General features: G+C 39.7%; 4 protein-coding genes across 6 annotated transcripts in view; 1 reads left to right on the top strand and 3 right to left on the bottom strand.

The window, feature by feature from the left end:
- L (Lobe) overlaps nucleotides 1-14,361 on the bottom strand; it is a 103,314-nt gene extending 88,953 nt beyond the window's left edge. For both annotated transcript variants that reach the window (XM_065487609.1, XM_065487610.1), the window contains exons 1-3: nucleotides 13,993-14,361; nucleotides 7,077-7,175; nucleotides 3,629-3,775 (exon numbers count right to left, since the gene is read on the bottom strand). In XM_065487609.1, coding sequence (XP_065343681.1) covers nucleotides 3,629-3,775; nucleotides 7,077-7,175; nucleotides 13,993-14,032 — 286 coding nt within the window. In that variant the 5' untranslated portion in view covers nucleotides 14,033-14,361. The remainder of the gene's footprint in view (nucleotides 1-3,628; nucleotides 3,776-7,076; nucleotides 7,176-13,992) is intronic.
- Nucleotides 14,362-14,456: 95 nt separating this feature from the next.
- AIMP3 (aaRS-interacting multifunctional protein 3) lies at nucleotides 14,457-15,484 on the top strand. 2 transcript variants are annotated; one of them, XM_065487614.1, is made up of 5 exons: nucleotides 14,457-14,532; nucleotides 14,629-14,848; nucleotides 14,909-15,097; nucleotides 15,148-15,243; nucleotides 15,299-15,484. In XM_065487614.1, the coding sequence occupies exons 2-5, from the start codon at nucleotides 14,756-14,758 to the stop codon at nucleotides 15,431-15,433; spliced, it is 513 nt and encodes a 170-aa protein (XP_065343686.1). In that variant the 5' UTR covers nucleotides 14,457-14,532; nucleotides 14,629-14,755; the 3' UTR covers nucleotides 15,434-15,484. The 2 variants fall into 2 exon arrangements, with proteins under 2 accessions (XP_065343686.1, XP_065343685.1); XM_065487613.1 differs by lacking the exon at nucleotides 14,457-14,532 and having other exon boundaries at nucleotides 14,567-14,848.
- Nucleotides 15,485-15,488: 4 nt separating this feature from the next.
- Nucleotides 15,489-20,463, bottom strand: Tmem214 (Transmembrane protein 214). The gene is made up of 12 exons (XM_065487612.1): nucleotides 20,202-20,463; nucleotides 19,626-20,141; nucleotides 19,375-19,563; nucleotides 19,103-19,320; nucleotides 18,944-19,045; nucleotides 18,754-18,883; nucleotides 18,534-18,694; nucleotides 16,964-17,108; nucleotides 16,806-16,902; nucleotides 16,582-16,741; nucleotides 16,387-16,526; nucleotides 15,489-15,850 (listed from the first exon to the last, which is right to left on the bottom strand). Exons 1-12 carry the CDS (start codon nucleotides 20,323-20,325, stop codon nucleotides 15,703-15,705), a joined length of 2,130 nt encoding a protein of 709 aa, XP_065343684.1. The 5' UTR covers nucleotides 20,326-20,463; the 3' UTR covers nucleotides 15,489-15,702.
- A 444-nt stretch (nucleotides 20,464-20,907) lies between these two features.
- On the bottom strand, nucleotides 20,908-24,720 carry LOC135943557 (uncharacterized). The gene is made up of 7 exons (XM_065490150.1): nucleotides 24,590-24,720; nucleotides 22,742-23,086; nucleotides 22,602-22,676; nucleotides 22,238-22,398; nucleotides 21,959-22,172; nucleotides 21,750-21,894; nucleotides 20,908-21,688 (listed from the first exon to the last, which is right to left on the bottom strand). The coding sequence occupies exons 2-7, from the start codon at nucleotides 23,044-23,046 to the stop codon at nucleotides 21,434-21,436; spliced, it is 1,155 nt and encodes a 384-aa protein (XP_065346222.1). The 5' UTR covers nucleotides 23,047-23,086; nucleotides 24,590-24,720; the 3' UTR covers nucleotides 20,908-21,433.
- Between the last annotated feature and the right edge of the window lie 250 nt (nucleotides 24,721-24,970).

Genomic DNA, 24,970 nt, shown 5'->3' with positions numbered 1-24,970 from the left:
GTGATTAATCGTTTGACACGCCACGCACGTTAATGATTACGTCGTTTCGTGCAATTGGTTTTTCTAATGAGTCCTGCAACTGTTGCATATTTTTATGTAAACAAATTATTTTAATCTCAGAAGCTCCGGTCATGGTACGAATTTTCTAAATAGTTTTGGATCTTTTTAAAAAACACGAAAAAATGCAAAGAGTGAGACGTAGAAAATACATAAAATTTCGTAGTCGGTGCAATTATCTCACATTTATTTTGATAAAAAATGACATGGATGTGATAATTTCTTAACATAAAGAAATTAACAATGGAAAAATGCAGAAATATGAGTAAAAACATGCTGAAAGACAACCATTTTCTAATTACAAACTATCTTCGGTAGGTCTTAGCATCTGCATTCTAAGGGTGAATTTGTCGGATTGAATTCAAGCCATTTTTAATTCTCTACATGCTTAATTAGTAGCATCATTTGCTTCCAACCTGTTAAAAATGTATTTTTCCAATTTTGATGGGGTGGAAAAGGGGTTGAAGGAGTTAACACCCCTATACTGCTAACTCTCTTATATTAAGGTTACAAAAAGTCGAACGGTGTGCAGTTTTTTTTTAAATCTAATGCTTTTAAGTCGAGATTTGGTGAAAAACGTCTTTTTCTTTCGGAGGCTGTTCATTATAAAAAAGCGTGTCTACTTAATCTCAGGTTCTAAGAGTCAAATTTATAAAAAAAACTACATACCACTTTACTTGTATTCACGTTCACGTCCCATGATGTACTGAAGCAATTTCGTGGTGATAAAAATAAAACTCTGTTTCTTAGTGAGGCGCAAACAACCAAAAATTAAAAACATTTACGATTTTTGGGGTGAAAAAGAGGGGTTGAAGGGTTGGCACCCTTCGAATACTTCAGCTATCTCGGGGAGGTTGAGAATAGTCTAGCAGTGAGTTGTTTTTTATAAAATCTGACAGTTAGAAGCTGAGTTTTGGGCGTGTAAACATTTTTCCAAAACCCGAAAAAAGACAAATAAATATTCTAGTCTATATTTTAGTACAAACAGTAAAAAATGTAGGCAAAACGCCTCTCCAGATTTTAACCTACCTAATATATTTTTGCGCTCTACAGGACAACCATATCAAAATTTAAAAAAAATCGATTTATTCATTTTAAAATTTGAGTTCCATTTCAAAAACTCGATTTTAGATACCTTTAAATTGGACCCTCCACTTTGAGGCCCTAAGAAAAGTCGTTTTTCTTGACGAGATGAGTTCAAGGGTGTCTGAACTTTTGTTCTACCAGGAATTTGAACCAATTTGGGATAAAACCTCCAAAAAAAAAAAAACGCAAATAAGGGAAATTCGAATTTTTTACACTTGCATTTTCGGTCAAATCGGGTCTAGTTCGCATTTCCTAATCAGGCAGACGCCTTTTTACCGCGTTGCTGTTGAGTCACCGCGCGAGAGTATTATCTGCTCTCAATTTAGCAAGTTCACAAAAGAGAGCAGCTCGTCCGTCCTCGCAGGCCTCGAGGGAGGCGGCAGAAGCAGGCTAGTTGGTATGAGAATGACGAAATTTGTCTTCAAGTACATAAGTAAGTTAATTTTTATCTGCGTGCGCCCGTGCGTGCCCTGGCCCGAGGTGCTCGCCTGCTTTTAAAGTGGCGACGAGTGATTAATGCCGCGCGCACTTATTCCCTGCAGGACGCTCACCATGAAAAACACACAGGCGCGCGGCTTCGGCTCGGCCATGATGGCTACAATTCGGTGCGCCGGATAAACACATTGCCGCGCCTGCGAAAGAGCTAATCAGTCCACTCGCCATCAAACGCAAACAACACGAAATCACACAATGCTCGGCGAGAATATAAATTGCGCAGATTCTCCCTGGCAGAACGGCGCGCTTTGGTTGATGGTCATGCATTGAAAAATTTGTTGCAACCAGATAAATTAGTCAACAGCAAAAATATGCGTAGATGCCTTCCCTTGGAATTAATTTTTGTTTTAAAATTACAAAATAAATCTCTAGATGGAATTTGAATTTATTTTTTTAATTTTTCTAGTCTTTATTCCATGAATTTGAACTTGATTTTAATTAATGAAATCAGCTTTTGGCGACAACGGACCGCGAGAGTAGGCGGCGAGCAAATAATACAAAATTTTACATTTTTATATGTCCCACACGCGAGTCTCATAAAAGGGACCGCTGAGCAAATAAAACAGCGGCAGAAATGGGAATCCCTTTCCTCCACATTTGTGCTGCTGCTGCAACTCCTCGGTGGATAGACATTAGTAATTCGTCAGTTAATAAGTTGCACGGCTGCCTCTCTCTCTCTGTCTCTTCCTCTCTTATACGTTATTACTCTAATTTGTTTTGTCCGCGGACGGCCCCAGAGAGTTGCAGGCATAAAAATAAAAGATGAAACACCGCGCGTTGTTCTCCGCTCCCTGCTGGTGTTTCGCGCTCGTTCTTCTCCGAGTACGCTCCTGCAACTTTGCACCTTCTGGGACCAGCTCGTCGCGAAATCTCACAAGCTGATTTCTGCAAACCTCGTTGCTTCTAATGCCGTCTCTCAAGTTTCCGTTTACAATCACCTGAACCGTCTACATTGATAGAATTTCAACCTGATCACAGACTTGAAAAAAGGTAATTTTTTTGACTAAAGTAGAAAAAATACGCACAGAAGCGAAGAGGACCTTTCGCGCAGGTAAAGAGACCGAAAGTCGCTGAATTCCCCAAAGTTGAGCCATCCCACTCTCACCGTTGGTGCGCAAATTTAAAAGTCCAATTGAAGAAAAAGGCCGGCCGCTCAATTACAAGGCGGCCGTTAGTGGCATTATGGCAGATATTTGCGTAGCTGCACGCTGGTGGAAATAAAGTTAATGCTGCGGAGAAACGCGCACGTTTACCTCTCTCCGGCCGCAGTGGAGAGCGGAGAGAGAGAGAGAGCGAGTATGGTCACACACGGAAAATTGGGAGGCGGCGAGCAGATGAGATATCCTATTAGGTCTCGGGAGAGCATCAGCCTGGCTTATCGGGCCGAGTAAACTCGATAAGGCCGCTTTTTTCGGCCTTAGCGTGCGTAAATATTTATTCCCTGGCCGACGCGAGAGCTTCCAGGCCGCTAGGCGGGCGTCGAAAACTCAAAAATTCTAATGAAATTTGTGGGCAAGCCTCACTCACTCACTCACTCACTCTGCCGGCGTGTTTATATAAATTCGCGCAACTCAGGGGAAGCCGACCGAAAGCGAGTAAGCCGCGACATGGGAAATAAAGAAAACAGATTTGCCCGAAATTCCAGCAGGCCGGCTGAAAAATTAACTTAACTGAAACGAGTTGTGTTTAATTCTGTGGGCGGTCGAGAGAAAGAGAGATAGAGAGAGGCGGATGAATGCATTTTTAACAAGGTTTTTAATACAATCCTCGACGTGGAATGGTAAAAATTTCAACTATTAATCCCTGTGTAATTTCGTGTACAAGTCCCAACTTCATTTGCGCTCGAGTGCCGGCAGATTTAATTTTTCATGTCCCCAAAGGCGTTACTTTTGCAGGCGAGAGTGCAGACATTGTCACAGACATGCCGCTTTTAGTGTTATTTTCCATTCAAAAATGTAACAAAATGAACATTTTTATTGTTTTTGCTTACCTTCATTTGGCAGTATCAGAGGTGAAGCCGGATCTTCGCCAGGGTCTTCTTCTGTCCCTCTCTCGGCTGATGCTGCCTGCCACTCATGCTGCAGGGGAGAATTTTGTATGGCAGGAGGTAGGGGAGAGCCTCGGCTGTCTCCTTGAACTAAAACACAAATAGATCTACATTTTAGTCCTACGAATATCGTGTAAGATGTTGGTTAAGTCGTAAATTTACTCTTCAACCTAGAGAATTATTCAACACTATGGGGATGCATGGAGGATAAATCCCTGAAATTGTCGAAATGCCAGATTTATTGTTGACTCGAGATAGCATAAAATAATTCAGTCCGTCATGTCAATAAATATTTGGAATACATCACAAGAATTTAACTCATTTTAGCTATTCGTAAATTCATAAATAACAGGTGGTTTAAATTAGCTTCAATATATAATAAAGTAGACATCACAAAATAAGTTATAAAAAATAAATTACTGATATACGGGTTGGTCAACACAAGGAGACAAATAATACAATAGTTCACACTAGGAATATTTCTCACTAGGCAAGGTCAGCATACTGAAATAAGTAGACTAAAAATTCTCCAAAAATGCAGCGGGTACCAGATTCATACGACGCGCACATATGGCGTCCGGTGGAGTATGGCGCGAAAAAACAGTCACGTGAAAATGCGCGAAACGAACCAAGTTTTCGTCAATATTGTGACATAATTTGCATTACTTGTACTAATTTGTGTCTTTTGGATCGTAAAAACAAACTCTGACACTCGTATGACAATCCAAAGAGAGCTTTTTGTTTCTAACATTCAGACGCCATCTTGGATCTGCGCACTGGGAACCAATTTTATCGCACATCTGGACCCCGCTGCAAAAATTTCCCGTAAAACCAGCAATTGTGAAACATTTTGGTTACCCTTTAAATTAAGACTATGATCGATGGTGGGAATTTCGTCAGATTAACCTGACACCGCCAAAACCGTCCTGCGACCCGTGATATTCGCTCAACAAAAAAATTTCAACTGCAGTTGAAATTAAATTTGGAATATTTAATTGTCCTAGACAATATTTTGAGAGATACTGCGCCTGCACACTGCGCATTCAGCACGATATGGTTGTTGGTTGCGGGCGGCCGGTTGTCATTAAAGATGGACAAATCTATTTCCCTAGGCGGTGCGCACACAGCAGAGATACAAATGCGCGAATAATGGAGAGCAGGCACTAACTAATGGCGTCTGCGGAGGTGATAAAGCTGCTACTGCCACCCTGACTAATGATTCTGGGCCAACACTTTGGTCACCCGAGGAGCCGACGTGCGAGCGAGACCGAGTGTCGCACTTTGCTCTCGTGTGCGTGTACACGAGTGTAAAATATTCAGCTACGACTCGCGTCCACTTGCAGCACGCAATCAGGGTGCGCTCGCAATTGACCTTTCTGATTAACCTCGCAGGGTCAATTAAGGGTCCAATCTTCACCAAGGCTCCGTCTGTCACTTATAACTTTGTTTTGATGCAGATCTCTGAACTGCTGATTTTTGTCATACACAAATGAACAAGAAGTTCAACTATGTATTTGCCGCAATAATTATAAAATTGTGACTTTTGGTAGTCAACAATCACGTTGCGCAATATAGAAACATTTCGTTACAGTAAAATTCGAAAATTTGACACTCTTGTTTTGAACATTGGTAGAGGCTAATAATGCCGGATGAATCAAAACATATTTTAATGGGTGAAACGAATTAGACGTTTTGACAGCCAACGCATCTGACTGTGAAGCGGTAGAAAGGAAGATTATTGATAATTGCAACCCAGCAATAATATAAAATTAAACAGAAAACCAGTGGAACAAATGTTGTGAATAAAAAATCAAAGAAAATTGGTTTTAGAACATCGTCATTAAAAATACCTTATTCCGGAAGCCGAAATTTAGCTGTTTAAACGTCTAATGCTTCTTATAAATATCCTTTGAAATTTTGTTAATTTCCAAATTCCAGTTATAAAAGAACAAAAAATCGCGAATAGTTAAAAATATTCACTTTTCGATTCGGGGGGTGAAATTATGGCAAATAGGGGTTGATAGGGAACAGTGAGCACCCCAAAAACCATTCAGCTCAACTGAGGAAGTCTACCCAAGTCGAATGGTGTGCAGTTTTTGCATTTTTGACCCTTAGAACCCGAGATTTAGCGCTCACAACATTTGCAAAAATTGAAAATTTAGTGCTTTTTGAAATTAAAAATTGAATTTTTGGGAAACAAAGTTGAGCACCACCTTGTAATTTCCACACAAGTTCATAAGCACCCTGAGACCCCTTTTGAGGGGTGTTTCGGATTTTTAAAGTATGCTGCTGTTTTAAAAAACCCAAAAAATTCCATGAAATTTTCGAAAATTAGCCTTAGTGACCTTTTACCTTGACCGATGACTTCATATTTGGATTTCATTTGATCGGGCTTGACGAGAGGAGTTCAACGCACACTTAAACTCTCAAAATGATTTATTATGAACTCTCAAAATTCAAAATGCGCTAAAAATGTTTTTGCTCATCACAAATTTACAGTAGCATGATAAAATCTGAAGCTTTAAAATTGTAAATGAACAGTGGCGTCATCTTTTGGTGGACTTTCCCAATAGGTCATTTATATATTGTTCGTATAATTTACAAATGTTTCATATAATAAAGAAATCTTTACATCTGTTAAAAAAATTACTCTTTAATAATAAAAAAAATCATTGAGGAGTTTCCACCTCTCATGTGATCTCCGTCTTTGGTTTAGCCAACTTAGCCATCGAGTAAAAGCCGTTTGCGTCAGCCGTGGGGCAGGCAATCCGTGTGTGTGTGTGCAGCCGCTTTCCTGAGCAACGTCCGCGCGCGTTTTAGCTCAAGACGTCTCCAAGGAGCAGGCCCTTCCTTTTCTTTGAACAACGCGAACACCGAGCTAAGAAGGATATTAACTTTTAGAAAGATTTTGCATTAAGGAGATTGCCGATGCACACACAGCCACTTCGTATTAGCGGGAAAGCGTCAGGTAGTTTCTTGCTAGGCGAAAGTAGCCTGCCTGCCTGCCTGCCTGCCCGGCCGAGCGATCTCCGCTATTAGCCGGCAAGTGCGCGCTTGGATGGTATTACAAGCGTGTTTACTTGGCTATCGGCCACTTTTCAAGACGGCCAACTAACTAAGAGGCCGCTTAATTATGCATTTCCCGGGTGGAGCAAGCAGAAATTTGGTAATGGCCGAGAAACTTCATTTGTTCACTTAATGCTGCGAGTTCCTAACAGACAGGGGAGAGCCTAAAATTTGGATTTTTTTATTTACTTAGCTCCAAAAAGAATATTGGAATTAATGAAAATTACATCTTAAGTCAGTCTTAATTTCTTAACAATGTGCGATACTATTTCTGTAAAGAATGCTTCCGTTTGCATGCTAAATAATTCAAGAGCAGGATACATACTACTGCCGGGTGTGCGTGGAGGGTTCGCCTGCCGAAAGTCGTCGTCGGCCTCTGTGTGCACCACCACGTCCTGCTCGGTGTCGTCTTCTTCCTCATCTCCTGCAAACCAATCAAACACTCGGAGTAAACATCAGTTGACCTGCGAACCTCATCTCGGAGGCGAGGCACTGCCATGCACCGTCAAATCACTTAACCCGCACCACATCATTGCTAATTGGTACCCTCGTTCGCACTTGTACTGCTATAGATATACAATCAAAAGTCTTTTGTTCTACTTTTAAACTCTGCACGTGTGCTGAATTTTAATTCAAACTAAATTTCCAACCGAAAAAACTGACTGTATGATCAGATACAAATTTAATTCACGGAAGAAAATATTTTGTTATTGTTAAGGGTCCGGAATTAGAGACGACCGGCAATTTTTCTGCTTGCTATAGACATCAAATTAGCATGTATCCCGCAGTTTTAAGCCCTTCAATCGTCCTAAATCGCTTCTAAAACGTGATGGTGTAATTCAAGATTTTTCGGAAAATTATTTTAGTATATTTTTCTGTGCACAATAAAATGCTGACAACTGAAATCGATGTTTTAATGGGAAAAATTTAAATTCCATTACTTGTAAAATTAACTTTTAAAATAATTTAATTGTAACCTAATTTTACTTAAAAATCGTAGTATTTATTAGAGCACATTTTTTAATATTTTGACCATTGCAAAAAAATAAAGGCCAAATTAAAGCGATTTAACTACATTTTACCCGTTCTTAGTGTTTTTATGCGATGCATTAGCTAAAATTATTAGGCTAAAAATCTCAATTTTTTATTTTTTTATTCATTTTTTTATTCAGATTCATGCGGTTAAGCCAAACATGACCAGGAGAACAGATTTTTCAGCCTGTTGAGCTTCCAGGCTTTGGGGAAAAATCGAGTTAAGTATAAATGATATTCAACTAATATAACCGGAAAATACGACGGCTAAATCCTTTAATTCACCTTAAAACTCTTTTTCAGAAGCAAATCTCGTGTGAAATGGTTACAAGAAAAAATAGATTAAAAATAAAAATCCAATTTGGATCCAAACCCGTCTCAAATCGCAACCTTAGCTCTGAAAGTAATAATATTTTAAATTGGAATCCATACACTCGCTCATTTAGCACAGGACATGGAGCATCAATAGCAGAAAGAAAAATCAGATGGCAATAACCGCACGGGGGATGAATCAGAGTGCGGCAGTAGGTTTCGCAGTGGGTGGTGCGGCGGCACAGATTCGCAACACCTCGCTCTGCGCGACTATATGTGTTGGAGCGGAGAGAGAGAACACACACACGCGGCGGGTGATTTTTCAGCGCGAGGGGCTGCAGGCCGACCGCAAAGCGACAGATAGCACACGAGTTAGGCCGTCCGTCGGCGACCGGGCGAGCGTGTGTGTGTGTGTGTGAGTGTTGCAGCGCGCGCGGCACATAGATATAGGTGCAATTAGTAAAGCAGCAGCGCGAGTTAAGTGATGAGGCGCTATTAGTAAAGCGTCACATATTCAACAGTGCAGAGGCGGGTGGGCGAGCGAGCGAGCCATCACGCCGCTGGACAGACAATATGGATAGGCCGAAGCGAGCGAGCGAGTGACCGACCAGCCAGCGGCATAATGTGATGTTCGCTGCGCGTCCCGCGGGACTGGCGTGTGCTCGATATAAATCATAATCCCATCGGTCTACATGCTGTACTATTATATTATGGACTCTCTCTCTCTCTCGCTCTCGCGTTCTCTCTCGGCTCGGTCACCCGCGCGCGCACACGGCGGGTTCACAATACCTCTGTGTGTGTGTGTGTGTGTGTGTGTGTATATTATTGTTGCTGCTCGTATCGTTCTCATCAGGAATGTATTCGGGCGGGCGTGTGCGATGCAAATGTGTGTCCGCAGATCCGACGGCCCTCTAGCTGCAGCATCGATTTCCTATCCGTCACTATTTTGCGCTATTTCAATTTTTGGCCGATGCTTTGACACTTTATTTGCACCCCCAGGCGTCCTCCCCAATATTCACGCTGGTCTAGCTTGCTGCACGTGTGGTTTTTGCCCTAACGCCGCAGCGCTGCGCAATTTGATTTAGATCCATCAATCATTGTGATGCGCACTTTGATTGAGAGATGTGTGTATATCTGTGTGATTAAGCCGGTTTGCCATAGTGCTCGTATCACTGGTATATTTTTTTAGGAAATTAACAAATTAATAATGTTTAGTTCCCAATTTGTTTCGGTGAAAGTATACAAACACGTTGATATGATAATAAATGGCAATCAAGAGTAATCAAAGTTGTTCTCAATGCAGCTTCCATGAGAAATATTTAGGAATAAAAATAATTAAAAGATTTTTAAATAAATGGAAGGCACATTAAACAATGGAGGGAGAGTTCCATCTTTTATCAATTTCACTGAAGTGGTGGTATATCATAAAATATTAATTCAGTTGATTCTGCAATGTCAGATTCTGATGAAAATCAGCTCGGTTTTGGGAAGCGCCGTGGGGTTCCAATTCAATTTCTCTGAGATTTGAAATATATGCAGCAGACTCGCCTAAACTAATAAGAATCTGTCTGAAGTTTTAAGTAATTTTTTATGCCTTAAAACTAATGTGAGGAAAATATTTTTCTAGCTCCAAGGTCTAGAACACCAATTTTCTATTTTAAATAAGCACATTTTGTCTAATTTTAGAGTGATATTGCAAAACATACTGCAAATAGTAACATAAATTTATCCTGATTTTTTTGCGACGCTCATATGTTTAATTTTTCAGATATTTCAAGTCAAAGGTTAAAACCCGTTTTAGGGTCAGAATTTAAATTATCAAGTGAACGCGAGATCTCATCTTCTGTTGGCCAGAAATGCAAAAATTGCATACCGTTTAACTCGTCTTGATGCTTCCTGACGAGCCATGAAAGTTCCAGGGTGGTAACTTCCACCCCTTTTCATTCCTCATCCACCCTTTCCGTGTAAGAATTAATTTATTTTTCCAGCGTTAATTGAATCAAAGTTATGGCCTTGAATGTTTGAAATTATCCTAAACCCGTCCCTCCCTCATCAACCCCTAACTGACCCCTTAAATAATGAACGTAGATTTTTCATAATTTATCGTGTTAATTCCTTTATGGTTTTACTTCTTGAAATTATTTGGACAGATTTACTATCAACCTCCTTTTTTAATAACGAAAATCTAACTCATGGCTCTCCTTTGGCCTTTTTAATGTAAACCACGATAAGATGAGAATAAAAAAGGCGAAATTTCCTAACATTTACTAACTTCATAGTGATGTTTTTTCATTAACAACTACCAAGATTATTTAGTGTATTCGGTCTGTGCTCTTATCAGCCGTGCATTGCTTTCACGGTTGCAAAAGCAAAATAACCGCATTAAAATAAATGCAGTGTAGTGGTAAAAACCAGTGTTTTTTTCAATTTGTACGAGTTTCTTGCAGGCAATGTTTGCACCTTAGTTTATTAGCTTATGACCTATCGACTTGAAAAATATTTAGAGATAAATTTTTGGAGAAATTGAGGCAGCAAATGACAATTTTAAAGAAAACATCTGCACAGTAGAGGAAATTTTGACCACTTCGACCCAAAATTTTAGATTTTCGCAGGGGAAAAATGGAATAAATTAATTTCTTGCGCAAGAAATTAGTAAAAATTAAGTGATTAAAAACCAGAGGTGAAAAAACCGGGTGGTAAGCAAATGCAACCCTAATTGCTTTGCAGCGAATGAGCATGCAAATGTTGCGAATCAGTTCCGAGGTACAAATGACCGCATTTCCGGCTGATTTGCTTCATGAGGCTAATAATTGTGCCGACGGAGCGACCAACTTTTATCGACGCACGCGTTTCGCCCGGCTGAAATACGGCGTGGCAAGACGTAGAGGACATTCGACCCTTTTCTGGCGCATGCATCTCCCCGGAGACGCATCCACGAACCTAGGGACATCATTTCACAATCCTCCCGGGGCCGGCGCTACAACTCTATAGCTCGTATTTATGCTGTAGGGGAGGCGGGCGGGCGGGAGAGCGACCGGAGCAAGCCAGAGCCACAGAGGTATGGACACATTCGCATTACACACTCGCACACACAAGCAAGGCAGTAAATGCGTGTGTGCTGCCTGCTGGCCAACCCTTTTACGGCTACAAGGCCCATTGTGCGTCATTTGTATGCAAGCCCCGCAGCCCTATCTCCGCAGACCCCCGACTTGGCCAAGAATTTGGTAATTGATTGGTAATGAGACTACCCATTTCCTGTTTAAATTATGCGCGAGTAACGGATTTTGAATCGGAGGATTGGTTTGAAACGATCAATGGAACAAATTTTACCGTCAGTTTGTGATTGCGGCTCAGTGCGGAGAGAAATTGCAATGCAAAGGATGGTTTTGTTCTGTATTTTGCACATTTTGTTTGTAATTTATTAATTATTTGATCTGATTGTGTTGAATACTAGCAAGAAAAAATAAATAAAATTAATTAAAATAATGTTTGTGCTTTTGAAGGTGGAATTTACAAACATAATTTTATTAAATTCACCAGTTGCGTAAGCCGTTAGTGTTTGAAGCCACCAGTAGATGGCGCCACCGTATACTTTTGATTTTAAGGCACCGCTGCGATTTCAGATCCAATCCTGCCACTGTGCATTCTTCAGTTTTCTTTTGACGTTCTGAAAACCAAAGTCTATTAAGCCGATCGCCGTAGAATCGTGGAAAACAATTTTTTGAAATTAAAAAAAATCCATTCTGACGTTTCTCCGGCGAATGGATGGACTGATTTTTGTTTTCAGCACGTCTAAAGATATAATTCTAGAAGCAGAATGCACAGCAGCAGGATTGAATCTTAAATCGAAGTGTAAGTTAAATAAAATCTAAATAAACCACTGGCGCCATCTATTGGCGGCTTCAAGCGCTAAGGTCCTACTTAACTGGGGAAAAATTTATAAATAGTTAGCATGAATCCTCCAGATTCAGAGAGTGCATTAAATATTATTGTTGTTTCGAATTTATGCCTACAGCAGTGTACAGCTGTTTAGCAGTTTGCATACTTCCGCATTTAGCAGGCGCTGAACCTCTCAAAGTCATCCTTCAGCATTTTTATCTGGCTAGTTGGAAATTAATTTTATTTTGAACCTCTGCTCAGCACATCCCGCGGGCTATGAGCTCACCGGGTCCCAATAAAATAATTTCATTTGTCCATCAAGCCGCTGGAAAGGTGCATAAACCAGTAAGTCCGTGGAACTATTTGAGAATTTCGAGTCACTCAGAACTAACACCTTTTGCCATCTCTGCTGTTCCTCGAATTGCTCAAATATCTGTCGTTGCTTTGACACTCCTGACTGAGAATGCGAGCCAACGGGCTGGAATTCATGATTTAAAAATGAGAGAGCTAAGAATCTCAATGATTTGTACCCTCCCGCGCCATTAATTAGAGATTGCTCAAATTCACATAATATATAATGTACTACCAGTTAGTTTCTTTTTCTGCTTTGATTCTTCACTGAAAATATGGTGGCAATCGTTGGAGACTCGAATATTTAAAAGGGAAGATTTTGACGAAAATTGTCTGTCTAAATTTCTTAAAAAAATGACAAGGCAACCCCTTTTTACATTTTGTTCTGGTGATTTAACAAACTGTGACCAATCCACTCATTATTGAAAACCATTTTAACTGTTAAAATGAATCCAAGCGTGAAGCGAAGAAATAATTATGCATTTTCCTTGTTTATTTAGCCGATTAAAACGGTTTTAATAACGGTTCAAATGGAATTTGATGGTCCCACAATAATTATAAGCAAAGAATTTTATTGTAAAAATATTCAATTCTTGTGGATGGATGGGTTTTCATTTTCACAAGTGCTCAAATCAAATCAATCGCTCGTAATATACTATTTCACGCGGTGGTGGAGTGAAGGGGAGCGATTTCCCATCGCATAGGGGTAGCAAAAAGAGGAAAAAGAAAATCGCGGTGACCATAACACTGGCGGACCGCAAACGACGATCAACGCAGGGCCGGGCAGTAAAGGAGCGCGAGGGCTGCTGGAGATTGCTCGATGGCATATAGCTCACCTGCGGCGCGCGGAAAACCAAACAAGCGCGCGGCTTGCCTATCGACGCCGGCGGCGGCGGCGGCGGCAGTGCTCCTTTTTCTGGCGACGTTGTTTTGCAGCGACGGGCGGGCAGTTGCCGCCGCCGTCGAATGGACGACTTGGGAGCAATAACAATACAAGAAATATCCCCCGTCGCCGCAATCCCCTCATATCTGCACCACGCACCCCCGCCCCCGCAGCACCGCGCGCGGCAAAAACAATGGAAATGTATACACGGCGGTCCACGAGACACATTTTCGCGACGTGTCGCCGCCGCAACCTTTGCGATCTGTCAATGTTTGCGCCTCCCGGCTACTCTCTGCCTAGCAAATACGCATTTTTTGATTTTTATAGTTTCGAAATAACATAACAATTAAGAAAATTTTGTAATGTTGACTGTAGCAATTAATTAATTGAGTTTATAGTTCGTGAAATTTAATGACAGTTAATTTATACAGTGTGTAAAGATGAAATCAGGACTGAGGATCAGTTAATTTTAAATGTTGACAAATTTCTCGATTTATTTCGCTTGATTTCGATTCTTCTCATCGCGATCTGTCCATTTGTATGCGAATTTTGAGGAAAATCTTAATAAATTGTGAAATAAATCACGATTTAACAGTAAGGATAGAGTTCTCGCCGCTTAATTAGCCGATTTTCTCAAAAAATAAATGGTAACAAGGGAAATTGCTAGCATTTTTCTAACATTTTAAATAAAATTCCAATTAAATCAATTTTTTTTAGAAATTCTTTGCTATTTGTCTTAAAAATAAAACAGCATGACTGACAATGAGCAATCAACACTACTTACTTTTTAAGGATCGAGGTTTGGCCTGTTTTCTTCGTGACATTTTTTCCTTCCGATCACGGTTCGAGCGCTACTCCCTCATTAACAAAATGTATATTAGCCCCGGAACTGGGGCCGGTGCGGCGATCAGGTGTGCAGGGGCAACTACTGCGTCCGTGTCCAGTGCTTCAGGGGCAGGGAGGCGAATGCACGTGCGCCGGTGCCGAGGTGGGGCGTCGAGTTTGCTGCCTGTGCCTCCGCTTTTCCTGCCAAACTGAGCCTGAGCCGCCGACATAGCCACCGCTTCTGCCAGCCCTTATCCCCAAAGGAATGGCACACTCGCGCATGCATTCCAAATCGCCTGGGAATAAGAAGCGGGCAAATCGCTTGCCTGCTCTGCTCACTCTCAAGTTCTCCCGCCTCCGGTCCTCGCAAGAGACATCTGCAGGCTGCCAGTGGAAAACATAGTGCCAACGTGACTAACTGACAGAGTTTATTTTCACACTGTTTGGCTCTGGTCCGGCTGCTAAGATAGGCCAATATCCAAAATCCTAAAGCTTTGTGGTAGGAGAAATTTAATTTTATTTAAAAGGCAAAATATTGTTTTTTTTACCGTCAGAAAATTAATTTTTTTATCCTCAAAATACTGTCTGATTTTAGGTTAACTAAAAGAGGAAATATCAAAACATTACAGTTCATTGGACTCTGCAAGTCTGCAGTAAACCAAAACATCTCTCACAAAAGGCATTTATTTATTATTATTATTTATTCGTGATTTTCCTGTAAAATGGTGCTGTGCGACGCTAATGTAATCACCAATACCTGCAAATTTCTAAATTTAAATGCTCCTGGAGATATTTCCTTTCTTCCCACTTGCGAGGTTAGTGATTGTACTATTATTATTTGATTTTCAGTAATTTAATCTAAAATTATTTTGCAGGTTATTCTCAAAACAAAAAGCAAAGAGGTGAAAGGATTTGCTTCTGTACTCGAGAGCATCATCAAAAGTCAAGGAAATGCATCACAGCTTGTACCAAGCAACCCAGAAGAGTTGGCACAGCTGAGGCAGTGGCTCGAAATTTGCATAACCACAGTTAATTTTGCTGACTCTCAGAGTACAGCTTTAAAGGTAACATCCCTGCAACCATCAATGAAATTATACAATACTACTATCCACAGGAATTAAATGAGCGGCTTGCTAAAGTGAACTTCTTAGTCGGGAACAGGATCTCGGTGGCTGATGCAGTTCTTTACTACACCGTCTACCCAGTTTTGGTAAAAGTTTGATATTATATTTTTTTAATTGCTGTTCTTATATTTAAAATTTCAGGCAAGAGCGACCATGCACGAAAAAGAGCAATTCTGCCACTTGTCAAGATGGTTCTCAACAGTGCAGCATTTGCCCAAACTCAAGGCTGGGCACGAAACCATCGCTTTCAGCAGAAATCCCCTGTACTCAAACTAATACCTATACTCGGGATGTTTGAACGATTAAAACTCGTGATTTTTTCCACAATCTCCATCCATTTCTCTTGATAAAAAGTACACATTCCATACACGCTTTACTGTTATTGTGCTTCAATGTTAACATGCAATAGATGTTAGATGGGACAGTCTTAATTACAGTTTAAACAAATTCGATAAATTTGCACTATCTCAAATCTAAATAAAAATCGAAAAATTTGAAAAACGAAAGTTTGTATGAAGATGATGTAAATTCGGGAATGTAGAAGATTACGAGCTCTTGGTCGGTGGGACCGCGCTGGATTTCAGGGGCAAGACCATTTCCGAGATCCACTGGTATGTGTCCATTGCCAACGCGTGCGAGGCGTTGTAAGCCGCGATTGACATCTCAGATAAGTATTCAGCAGAGAATTGCCCACTGAAAGCAAAATTTGCACTCGTGAAACTTGATTAAGAGGGTGTGTTGGATGATAACATAAATTCAAGGCCATAGCTACGGTGCAATTAACGCTAGAAAGAGAAATTAATTTGTCTTATTTGGCTAGAGTGGATGAGGGATGAAAAGGGGTGGGTGATACCACCCTGTAACCTTTTTGGCTCGTCAGGGGGCGTCAATAAGAGTTAAATGGTATGCAGTTTACGCATTTCTGATCACCAGAAGCCGAATATTTTTAACTCGATTTAGCCCGGAAATATCTCAAAAACAAAATATAACACCGACACAAAAATTTCAGGGTAGATTAATTTACGATTTGCAACACTCAAAAATTATAAGTTTGCATTTTTTCGAAAGTTGATTTCATATTTCAAATTTTTTTGAAGGAAGCAGATTTAAATCAAGTGGGGAAAAACATACAAGTAAATTTTTCACATTATTTGTGAATTTTGAAAGAGAAATATGGCCATAACCGATATATCACAGCACTTGAATTTCTAATCAGATCAAATATTTACCCAAAAGCAGTTTTGTTGACCCATGAAACAGCGTGCAGAGAGTAGGCGTAGCCGATTGCACCAAAATCTTTAATGGACTGCCAGCCCAGTTTGCTGAATTCGACAATTTTATCGCTGAGCCCGGGAGCATACTCTTCAACCTACATAAGTGGTGCAAATTAATTGATGATTTGTTTCTCAAGCTGCAAAACTTACAGATGATAATACTTTTGGCCAAGTTTCCGACACCCAGTTGCCAATGTTCAGGGCCGTTGCTTTCGTTGCGTCGAACAATTTCCCACTCTGCTCTCGCACAACCTGCCAGGTGGGTGCACCATACTTGTTCCAAATCGGAGGAATTTCCTTTTCACTCCATCTGAGTTCCACGATAACCACAATTAAGTACTTGCAAATGCGTGATAAAAACAGGAATATTATACTTGTAAGCAATTTGGTAGTATTCTTTTGATTTGTCCAGGGCTATTTGTCCGTAATGAAGGGCACCAATATTTTGAAGGAAAATCCCTGTGCTTGATTCTGCAATGAACATTAATTTAATTTTTAATCATTAAGAATATTGACCTTTAAAACTGCTTACTTTCAAAGCCATCATGGATCTTCACATCGTAGGCCACAATTGAAGAAATTGCGATGATGAGTATTAGGTTAGCAGTCTTCCACGGAAATCCACCCATTTTCTTCGAGTTTTCAATCTCTATTTTCTTGAGACGGTTGATGAGATTCTGTTGAATATATACAAATGTTAGCACTGTCTAGCCGCCCCAACAGAAACACAATTTAAAATCTATTTCTATCAAAACTTATTAGAAATAAATTTTTAAATCTTAAAAATACCAAGTCAGTCACAAGACGTGTCGCTGTCGAGCGTGGAATGATATAAACAAACTGTAAAAGTAATTAACTGTGGCCTCAGGCAATGGAAATCTTGGTTTTAATTGTACGGGAGGTGGTAAACTGACACGACCTCATAAAAACCGGCGACAAAAGTGCTACTGCTACCTTCAGCAAGGAGTTCTTCTTTTTCGAAATGTGCTTACTCCGATCCAACAACTGACACCAAGTTTTACTTTTAATTCAAAATCTAGAGAATATACACAAGAAATCAATATCAATAGCTAGAGTTCAAATGAGCGAGACGCTAAACACACTGTTGCCAACATCACACTTGGCGCCAAACTACTGCATCGCGCAGCACTAATATTTAAAGCAGGAGATAGTATTTTTTTCGTATTACTACTAAACCAGGTTAGCCTGATTGTGACAGACACGCCGGTCACTTGGTAAAAGTAAAATATTGACTAGGTTACAACTTGAAGTTGGGACACATGATTTTTGTTACAATTAATTGTAATTTTTTTGTAATTGCAAAATTGGCAAGCACTTATCCGTGCAAAATAATTAATTTTTTTATTTGTAAAAGCTAGACTTAAAGGATGTAGTGAGTAGACAGCCGGAAAAATTCCCCCTTACTTTTGGCCAATATAGTAGTACTTGGAGATTTTACACAAAAAATTAATTGTTTTACACGGCTACGTGTTCCCCAATTTTGCAATTGCACAGCAATTTGCCGTTAATTATTGTAAAAACTTCTTGTTTTCTCTCTCGAATGTTTGCGATATTTTTATTTTGACTCAGTAAAAAGCTGGCGACTTGCCAACGGATTGAAAATAATAAAAACTTCATGAAGTAATTTTTAGAATTTGGGACAAAAATTTATAAGTTTGTTTTAAAATTAAAGCACAATTTTTCCGCTCTTAATTCAAGTATAAATTATTGTTTATAGAACGTTTAATTGGTCCAAAGTGACATCAATGCCAAAATTAAGTGGCTTTGCAGAAATTTAAAAATGGCCCATCAATCGATCTGTCCCTTTAAATAGAATTTATGGACCAAAACTCAGTGATTTAACTAAATTTGTTTTTTGAATCGATTTCGAAAAACATTGGTTCAGGTCAAAACTCCAAAACTATGACACGTTTGTCAGACCGTGGGTTTTCTTTGTAAGATGTAGAAATTTTGAGCCAAAAATTGAGAAAAATATTTTCACTTTTAAAATATATATTATGTACATCCTCAGTCTACTAAAAATATTTTTAATAATCTCTAATTTGGGTTGCCACATTTTTCAAAGGACAAAAAAAAAATACCTGAGCGATATGGGCACACTGTCCAGGCGGAACTTTGTTGGTGCCTGGCACAGATTCGCTCTTCTTCACCACACTCTTGAGCAAATTCACAAAGCCATCTCTGAAGCTGTTGTCAACAGCAAAGTTTTCCATTTCCTTGTTGCTCTTATTCCACGATGACTCTGTGGAATGTGTGTGATGAATGCACCTTAAGATAAAAGAAGAGAACTTAAATAATTACGGATATGCTTAAGCAGTTGATACGTGGTTTCCAGAGCTTTCTTGAAGTTTTTATTGCTCAAAATAGAGTTCCACGCAATTTCAGACTCTTTCACGTCTTTTTTAAGGCACCATGTTAAACCCTCCATGATCTGTTAGAATTGCAGAAATTTAAATTTGATTCTAATTATTAAACTCGTCATCAAGGTTACCTGCTTCATGGCCTTGTCTCCATCAGAAAAATTGGTTCCCTCATACTGATTGAACAGCTCCTCGAAGATAACAGTCACAGTGATTGTCTTCACAGCAAGAACCTTCAAAATTTCATTTTTAACTTTTTGTTACCTCATATTTATGAAAAAAAGCCAAACCTGCAGGGACTTAAACGTAGTCTCTAGAGATGGATGATCAACAAAGGGTTTTGAAGTAAGCAGCAAGATGAAAGAACGGTATTGCTCCAAATTAATATTATTGTCTGCCACATTCTTGCTCTTGGTCGATGCCGCTTGGACGAAAGAGCAGAAGTGGCCAGTAACAACTTTAGAGTAATTTTTTGTGTCCGCCCTCGGCCGGAAAATGGAATGCCAAACTGCAGTTAAAAAAATCAGGAGTCAGCCAATGTTTTAATTAGTGCACTTCTTACTCTGTACACCGACAGCCAAATTTCTGAGTCCGGCCTGGCCAAGAGCCCAGAGCAAAGTTTTGCCAACCACAGGTCTATTTTGATACGAAACCATGATGGACTCGTAGCGAGAAAGGTTGTTCACAGCCAACTCGGGGGAGACGTGGGACAAGGTTTCAATCAGCAGCAGCCAACCATCCACCTTCAGGTCTGCATGGAAATTCCGTCACGATCAAAATCCGCAGTGAATAAATCAGATGTTGTCAACAGACCTTTGCTGGCGTCGTTTGCTATAGCACTCAAACAGTTCTCGTAAAAGGCCTGTTGGATTTTAGGGTTCAGCTCCTTGACGGTGGACACGAGCATCTTCTTCAGCTCTCCAGGGCACAGCTCCAAAATTGAAGACTTCAAGTCTTCGATGTTTAAATAGTTCCACACCGCAGGGGTCAGTTTTGCGGTCAAACTGGAAGCCAGGAAGCGGAGCCAAACCGACGGCTCTTCTTCATATTGCTGCTTACCAGATTGGACCAAGGCACTGAGGTCGGCCACTTCCACGCTCTTCAGGGCGGCCCTGGCCTTCTGCTCGGGCGACTGTTCTTTGACGGTCTTGGCTGGAGATGGAGTTTGTTTCTTGGCTTTGCTCGCCGCCGGTTTGCTGACCACCTCGGCTTTGACAGCTGCTTTGCCGTTTGACTGGCCATTCTGCTTGTTTTCGTTCGAGCCGTCTCGTCCGGCCTTTTTCTTCTTGTCCAATTTCGTGTACAGGGTCTGCACTTCTACTAACGGCACTGCGAACACAATCGAAAAATATACATTCATAATCTCCTCATCGACTGTCGTTTACTTACAGATGTCTTCAGCCTTTGGTGCATTCTCGACGAATTTTTTCTTTTCGCTTTTGGTCAGCTTGTTGCTTTGCTGTCCGTTGGCTTTGGGCTTTTTTCCGCCAACAACCTCCCACTGGTAGGACATAGTGATTAAGTCAGAGAGCCGAGAGTGACACGTTTCAAAAGAAGGACGGGTTCGACTTATTTTCGCCACTCGCCAGCAGATTAGTACAACAGTGCAAGAGAGAAGGCTCCCACAACGGGATCAGCGATCGGGCCTTTCTGTTGACGTATACCCTACCCCGCCCACTTCACACAACCAATCCAGAAGCAGCCAGCAGGTAAAAGCAGAGAACGATAAAAAGCGCGAAAATATTGTGGTGACAGAAGAAACAATATTTTTTATAATAATATGAATAATATTTCAATTATATATCATTGAATCCTTAATATCTGAAGAGTTAATTAATATTGAAGTAGTCTATTTTTTAGTTTTACAGGGTTGCAAAAATAATAGTACATAAATAAATTGACTTTTCTCCTTGCAATGTCACTATCAAAAATGTTGTGCTGAATTTAATATTATTTGTGTACTGTCATAAGGACGAAAACGTAATCTATTTTTGAGGCCTTCAAGCTTCAATAATACAGCATCACTGAATTTTAACTGATCTAATATTGCAAAAATTAGAAAATGTTGCGGGTTCTGAAAGAAATTTTTTAAAAATATTTGCAATGATATTTGGATTTAATTTTCAACTCTTTTAACACTACATACACGCATATGGATGAGGAACGTGATGAGATTTTAATTAAAATAAAATAACGTGCGACAAGTTTGGTTATAAATATTCAAACCAATTTTTGGTGGCAAATTATATCTCCAATTGCAGTTCAAGTAGCATCATATATACTCACAAAAAACGATATATAAAAATTTCATTCTGATAAAATATTCACAAAATACTATCTATCAAACGTTTTGAAAACTATAATTAAGTAGATATAAATCAAGCTATCAAAGCTTCATAGTCATTTACAATGCAAAATATTTTATCCATCTAGGACATTCTTTGCCACTCCCATGGCCTGTCAAATCCTAACCTTTACATGTTCATACAAACATTTCAGTTGAACTTGTGTTACAATTGACTTCAAAACAACAGATCAGATAAATGAAATTTTAATCATAAAAACCATCTATATATATATATATATTATATAAAATCTCTCTGCTCAAAGCCGCTCGAGAACTAGGCCTGGCGGTCCAGCCACTCTTTGTACCATTTGGGGATTACAAAAATGGAGTCGTAATTGGAACTGCCAAGAAGTTTGATGTTTGCCAACTCGGAATCAGCGGGAGTGTACTCAAACTCGTACACTTCGTCTGGCTTGGCGCCCTCCAATTCACTCTTGAAGAAAGACAACACTTTGTCGAGCACATCCAAACAATATTCCCCCTTGGGCATGACATCTGAGGTTTTATATCGGTCTTTTTTGTATGCAGTCTGAAAATTTTGTCAGTTTAAAAGTTGCAAATTTAATTAAAACTATCTGAGAGTAAAATACCTCGCATTTGGGGATCAACTTGTCTGCTTGAATGACCTCCAGGTTTTTGACCGTGCCAATGGCGCGCCCCTTTCCGACAAAGCCAATCGCGATCTTGTCCAATTTGCCAGTCATGCAGTTTCCCCAAAACTCAAGCCATTTCCTCCTATAACATAAATTGTGAGGTAGATTAGTGCTTTCATACTTCCTATTTTTATGAAAAAGCCCACCATCTGATGTCGGCAGACGAATTGCCCATGTTGGTCCTGACATCTGTGAATGAGGCACCGTCCAAATTCAACAAGTCCTCAGGATTGTCCAAGGCCTTGACCTTGGATGCGTAGAGCAGCTGGTGCTTTCCCACACTGCTTTCGAAAACGACGTACATCGTCTTGTCCCCTCGGACAAATGGTTTATCAGGAACAGGCGCCTTGTTTGCCGAGTCTATATATGAATATTATATTTTTTTTAATTTAACGAATTTAATGCCATTTGCTCATGAAATTTACCAGAAATCATATAATGCTGGAAAATTAATCCATGGGTAGTTCTCTGCTTTGAAAAGTCGTCCATGTGCACAATATGATCCTTGTCTTGTTTTGAAGCCATTCTGCGGATGTAGATCTTCCCATTCACTTTCGTCAAGTACAGTTTCACGCTCTTGTTGAATCTGAGAAGATATTTAATATGTTGTGTTATAAAAAGAAGCGATGCTTATATGTATCCGCAGCACTTATATAACAAAAGATAGCAGCGCGCGAGCCATGCAGAAAATTTAAGCAGACAATTGGCAAACTGTTATAGGCTCTCCTGCTGTATTGAAAGTTAACATCTCCAAATGCTAAAGAACAGAAGTGTCAATATATGTATCACCTTTGATCAGAGAAAGGCATCAACAACAGGTCCAGTAAATCATGGCGAGAGCACACAAAGTCTGCCTTTGTAAAGCTGAAACGATGAATAGAATTTGATGTAAGAGTAAGAACCATAATTTTGCCCATTTCAATAAGCACCTGTCCTCCTCAAATCCAATTTCTTGCACCCAAGATAACAGGTCACTGATATCTTTGTTGTCGGCATATTTTTCAATTTGCAGTTTGTCTCCTGGATGGGTTCTATTCAAGTTGAAATTCACTCTTGTCGATGCAGGCATGTGCAAGTACTTGATAGCTGACTCATCCTGTCCGCAGAATCCTATTTCGCCTCTCACAGCGTCTCTCGAGGTGTACCATGACACAGCAGTCGCATTGAAGTCAACATCTTTTACTGCAGACTCGTTAAAGTCTACGTTGTGTGGGTTTGTAATATGCAACGACATTTTTTCCTTGTCACCAATTAAGAGATCGGATAAATAAGGTCTGAAACAGAGAAAGACACACTGAGAACGTTTTGTTTTTCAAATATATATTTTTTTTCATGGAATCACATTTAAGTCAAGGGTTTTATGACCAATAGAAATCATGTTTTACAATTTAAGTTGGATAGTTTTAAGTAAAATATACAAAAAAGAAAATATAATAATCAGAAAAGCGAGAGAAAAATAAGATTGAAAATTAAAATGCGCTATATATTCCCGAACCTAACAAAAAAATATTAGAGCAGACGGCAAAACATTTTTTTAAGGTCGATTGCACAATGGACGGGTTTTTCAGCGGTGAAATTTTTACGTGACACTTAAATTTGCTTAATAAAGCACTATTGTTAATCGAGAAGATGAAATTCCAGGTTTGAAGCCAAGGAATATTAACGGTCCCTCTTTATTCGTTATTCAATTAATTTCAGTAAATGATTAAATGTGGTCTGTCTATAACTCTTGACTGCGTTGAGATATAATCTTAAAACTTCGTCATTCGGCAATCTTGGCTATGTGTAATCAAAAATGCGAAAATATACTTCAGAGGTGAATTATTGCTGCTCAAAGCTCAAAGGCCATGCGCGATTGAGCCGATTTTTAAACTTCAAAGTCGGATTGCAGCAAAAATATCGCGATTGCATTATTTATGACACGTAAGTGTGCTTGTGCAGAATTTTAAGGGCTACATTACAGCCCTGAACCCCGTAAAAATTCTAAGAGGGCTATCATCCCTTAATTTTGAATGTGTGAAAAAAAAATCTTGCAAGAGGTGCCTTGACCTTCGCCCTGCGAAATTTTTTTATTCCGGATTGAAAACTAGGATGGACAGTGAAAATTTAACGCATTCAAGATGATTAACACAGTCCACGTTTCGTTCATTGAATTCGATTTATGGGGATTTTTGAGGTGACGAAAAAATATAGAGATCACCCCCGATCCCGAGCTTCACATTTCACAACTGAAATTTCTCAGTCCGTTACCACATAAAAATTTCAACACCAAACGTCCATTCGACCTCCAAAAATTTGGAGGTCGAATTCGCCTGGAACTTCTGCTTGGGACGCAGATATTCCTCATTATTCCTGGGTATCTTAAAATTTCCCAGCCCGATAGACGCTCTTGCTCTAGATCGAACAGGGGAAGTACCAGAAAAAGTCCAAGTATCTAATTCTGGCATTACACTCAAGCATGTAAAAGCTGGTACTTTACCATGATTTTTCATGGCAAATTTTATACAAAGCTTGCGGATAACCGATAAATTAGACCCAGATCAGACCATTATTTACATAACATTATAATAATTATTCATGTGCCCGCCTCCCACCTTTTTGATTTATCTTGAAGCGAATTAGACGATCACAAACACTTAAAAATCTGAGTTTCTGATATATAATTATGTGCAAATAAAACAAAATAATCGTAGTTAGTGCGTGTGCTGTACGTGTACATAACATAATTATTACGATTATTACAATAATTATATTTAAACGCAAATTTTCATACTTACATCGTTCCGATTGGTTCCCAAGCAACACAAAATGCGCAAGCAAATCCTTCGCTGATAGGTCTTACAATTAGTTGTGAATGCTTCTGCCTTCTGCCGACGACGATATAAGAATATCCTGACCTGACAGTGAGATAGACTATGAGTGAGGCTGAGGCGTGAGATCGCGCAGCAGCAGCTATCCGCGCGACCGCCGTCGGTGACTCAGTGCTTCCCCTTCTTGCGTTGTTTGCTGCTGATGACGCAAAACAGGAAAGTTAAAAAGTCCAAGTTAGATACATTCAAGAAAACTCTTAAAATAATTGAATATTATGTAATAAAATTATTGGGATTTCTCTACGTTTCGGATTCGTTTAGTGTTGTTACGTTTTTGTTGAAATCATT

Source organism: Cloeon dipterum, chromosome 4, assembly GCF_949628265.1.
Source record: "Cloeon dipterum chromosome 4, ieCloDipt1.1, whole genome shotgun sequence".
NCBI lineage: Eukaryota > Metazoa > Arthropoda > Insecta > Ephemeroptera > Baetidae > Cloeon > Cloeon dipterum.
The sequence above is the reverse complement of the archived record's forward strand: the minus strand, read 5'-3'. Positions and strand labels throughout refer to the sequence as shown.

What these genes read in the sequence shown, in the direction of transcription:
- AIMP3 (XM_065487614.1), top strand. Translation starts at nt 14,756, where the DNA reads ATGGTGCTGTGCGACGCTAATGTAATCACCAATACCTGCAAATTTCTA. An exon ending in CTCAGAGTACAGCTTTAAAG is followed by an intron (nt 15,098 to 15,147) that starts GTAACATCCCTG and finishes TACTATCCACAG; the next exon opens with GAATTAAATGAGCGGCTTGC. An exon ending in ACACCGTCTACCCAGTTTTG is followed by an intron (nt 15,244 to 15,298) that starts GTAAAAGTTTGA and finishes TTAAAATTTCAG; the next exon opens with GCAAGAGCGACCATGCACGA.
- Tmem214 (XM_065487612.1), bottom strand. Translation starts at nt 20,325, where the DNA reads ATGTCCTACCAGTGGGAGGTTGTTGGCGGAAAAAAGCCCAAAGCCAAC. An exon ending in TCAACTGCTTAAGCATATCC is followed by an intron (nt 18,695 to 18,753) that starts GTAATTATTTAA and finishes CACATTCCACAG; the next exon opens with AGTCATCGTGGAATAAGAGC. An exon ending in TACTACCAAATTGCTTACAA is followed by an intron (nt 16,742 to 16,805) that starts GTATAATATTCC and finishes CGTGGAACTCAG; the next exon opens with ATGGAGTGAAAAGGAAATTC.
- LOC135943557 (XM_065490150.1), bottom strand. Translation starts at nt 23,046, where the DNA reads ATGTCGTTGCATATTACAAACCCACACAACGTAGACTTTAACGAGTCT. An exon ending in ATTGGATTTGAGGAGGACAG is followed by an intron (nt 22,677 to 22,741) that starts GTGCTTATTGAA and finishes TCATCGTTTCAG; the next exon opens with CTTTACAAAGGCAGACTTTG. An exon ending in AGTTGATCCCCAAATGCGAG is followed by an intron (nt 21,689 to 21,749) that starts GTATTTTACTCT and finishes CAAAATTTTCAG; the next exon opens with ACTGCATACAAAAAAGACCG.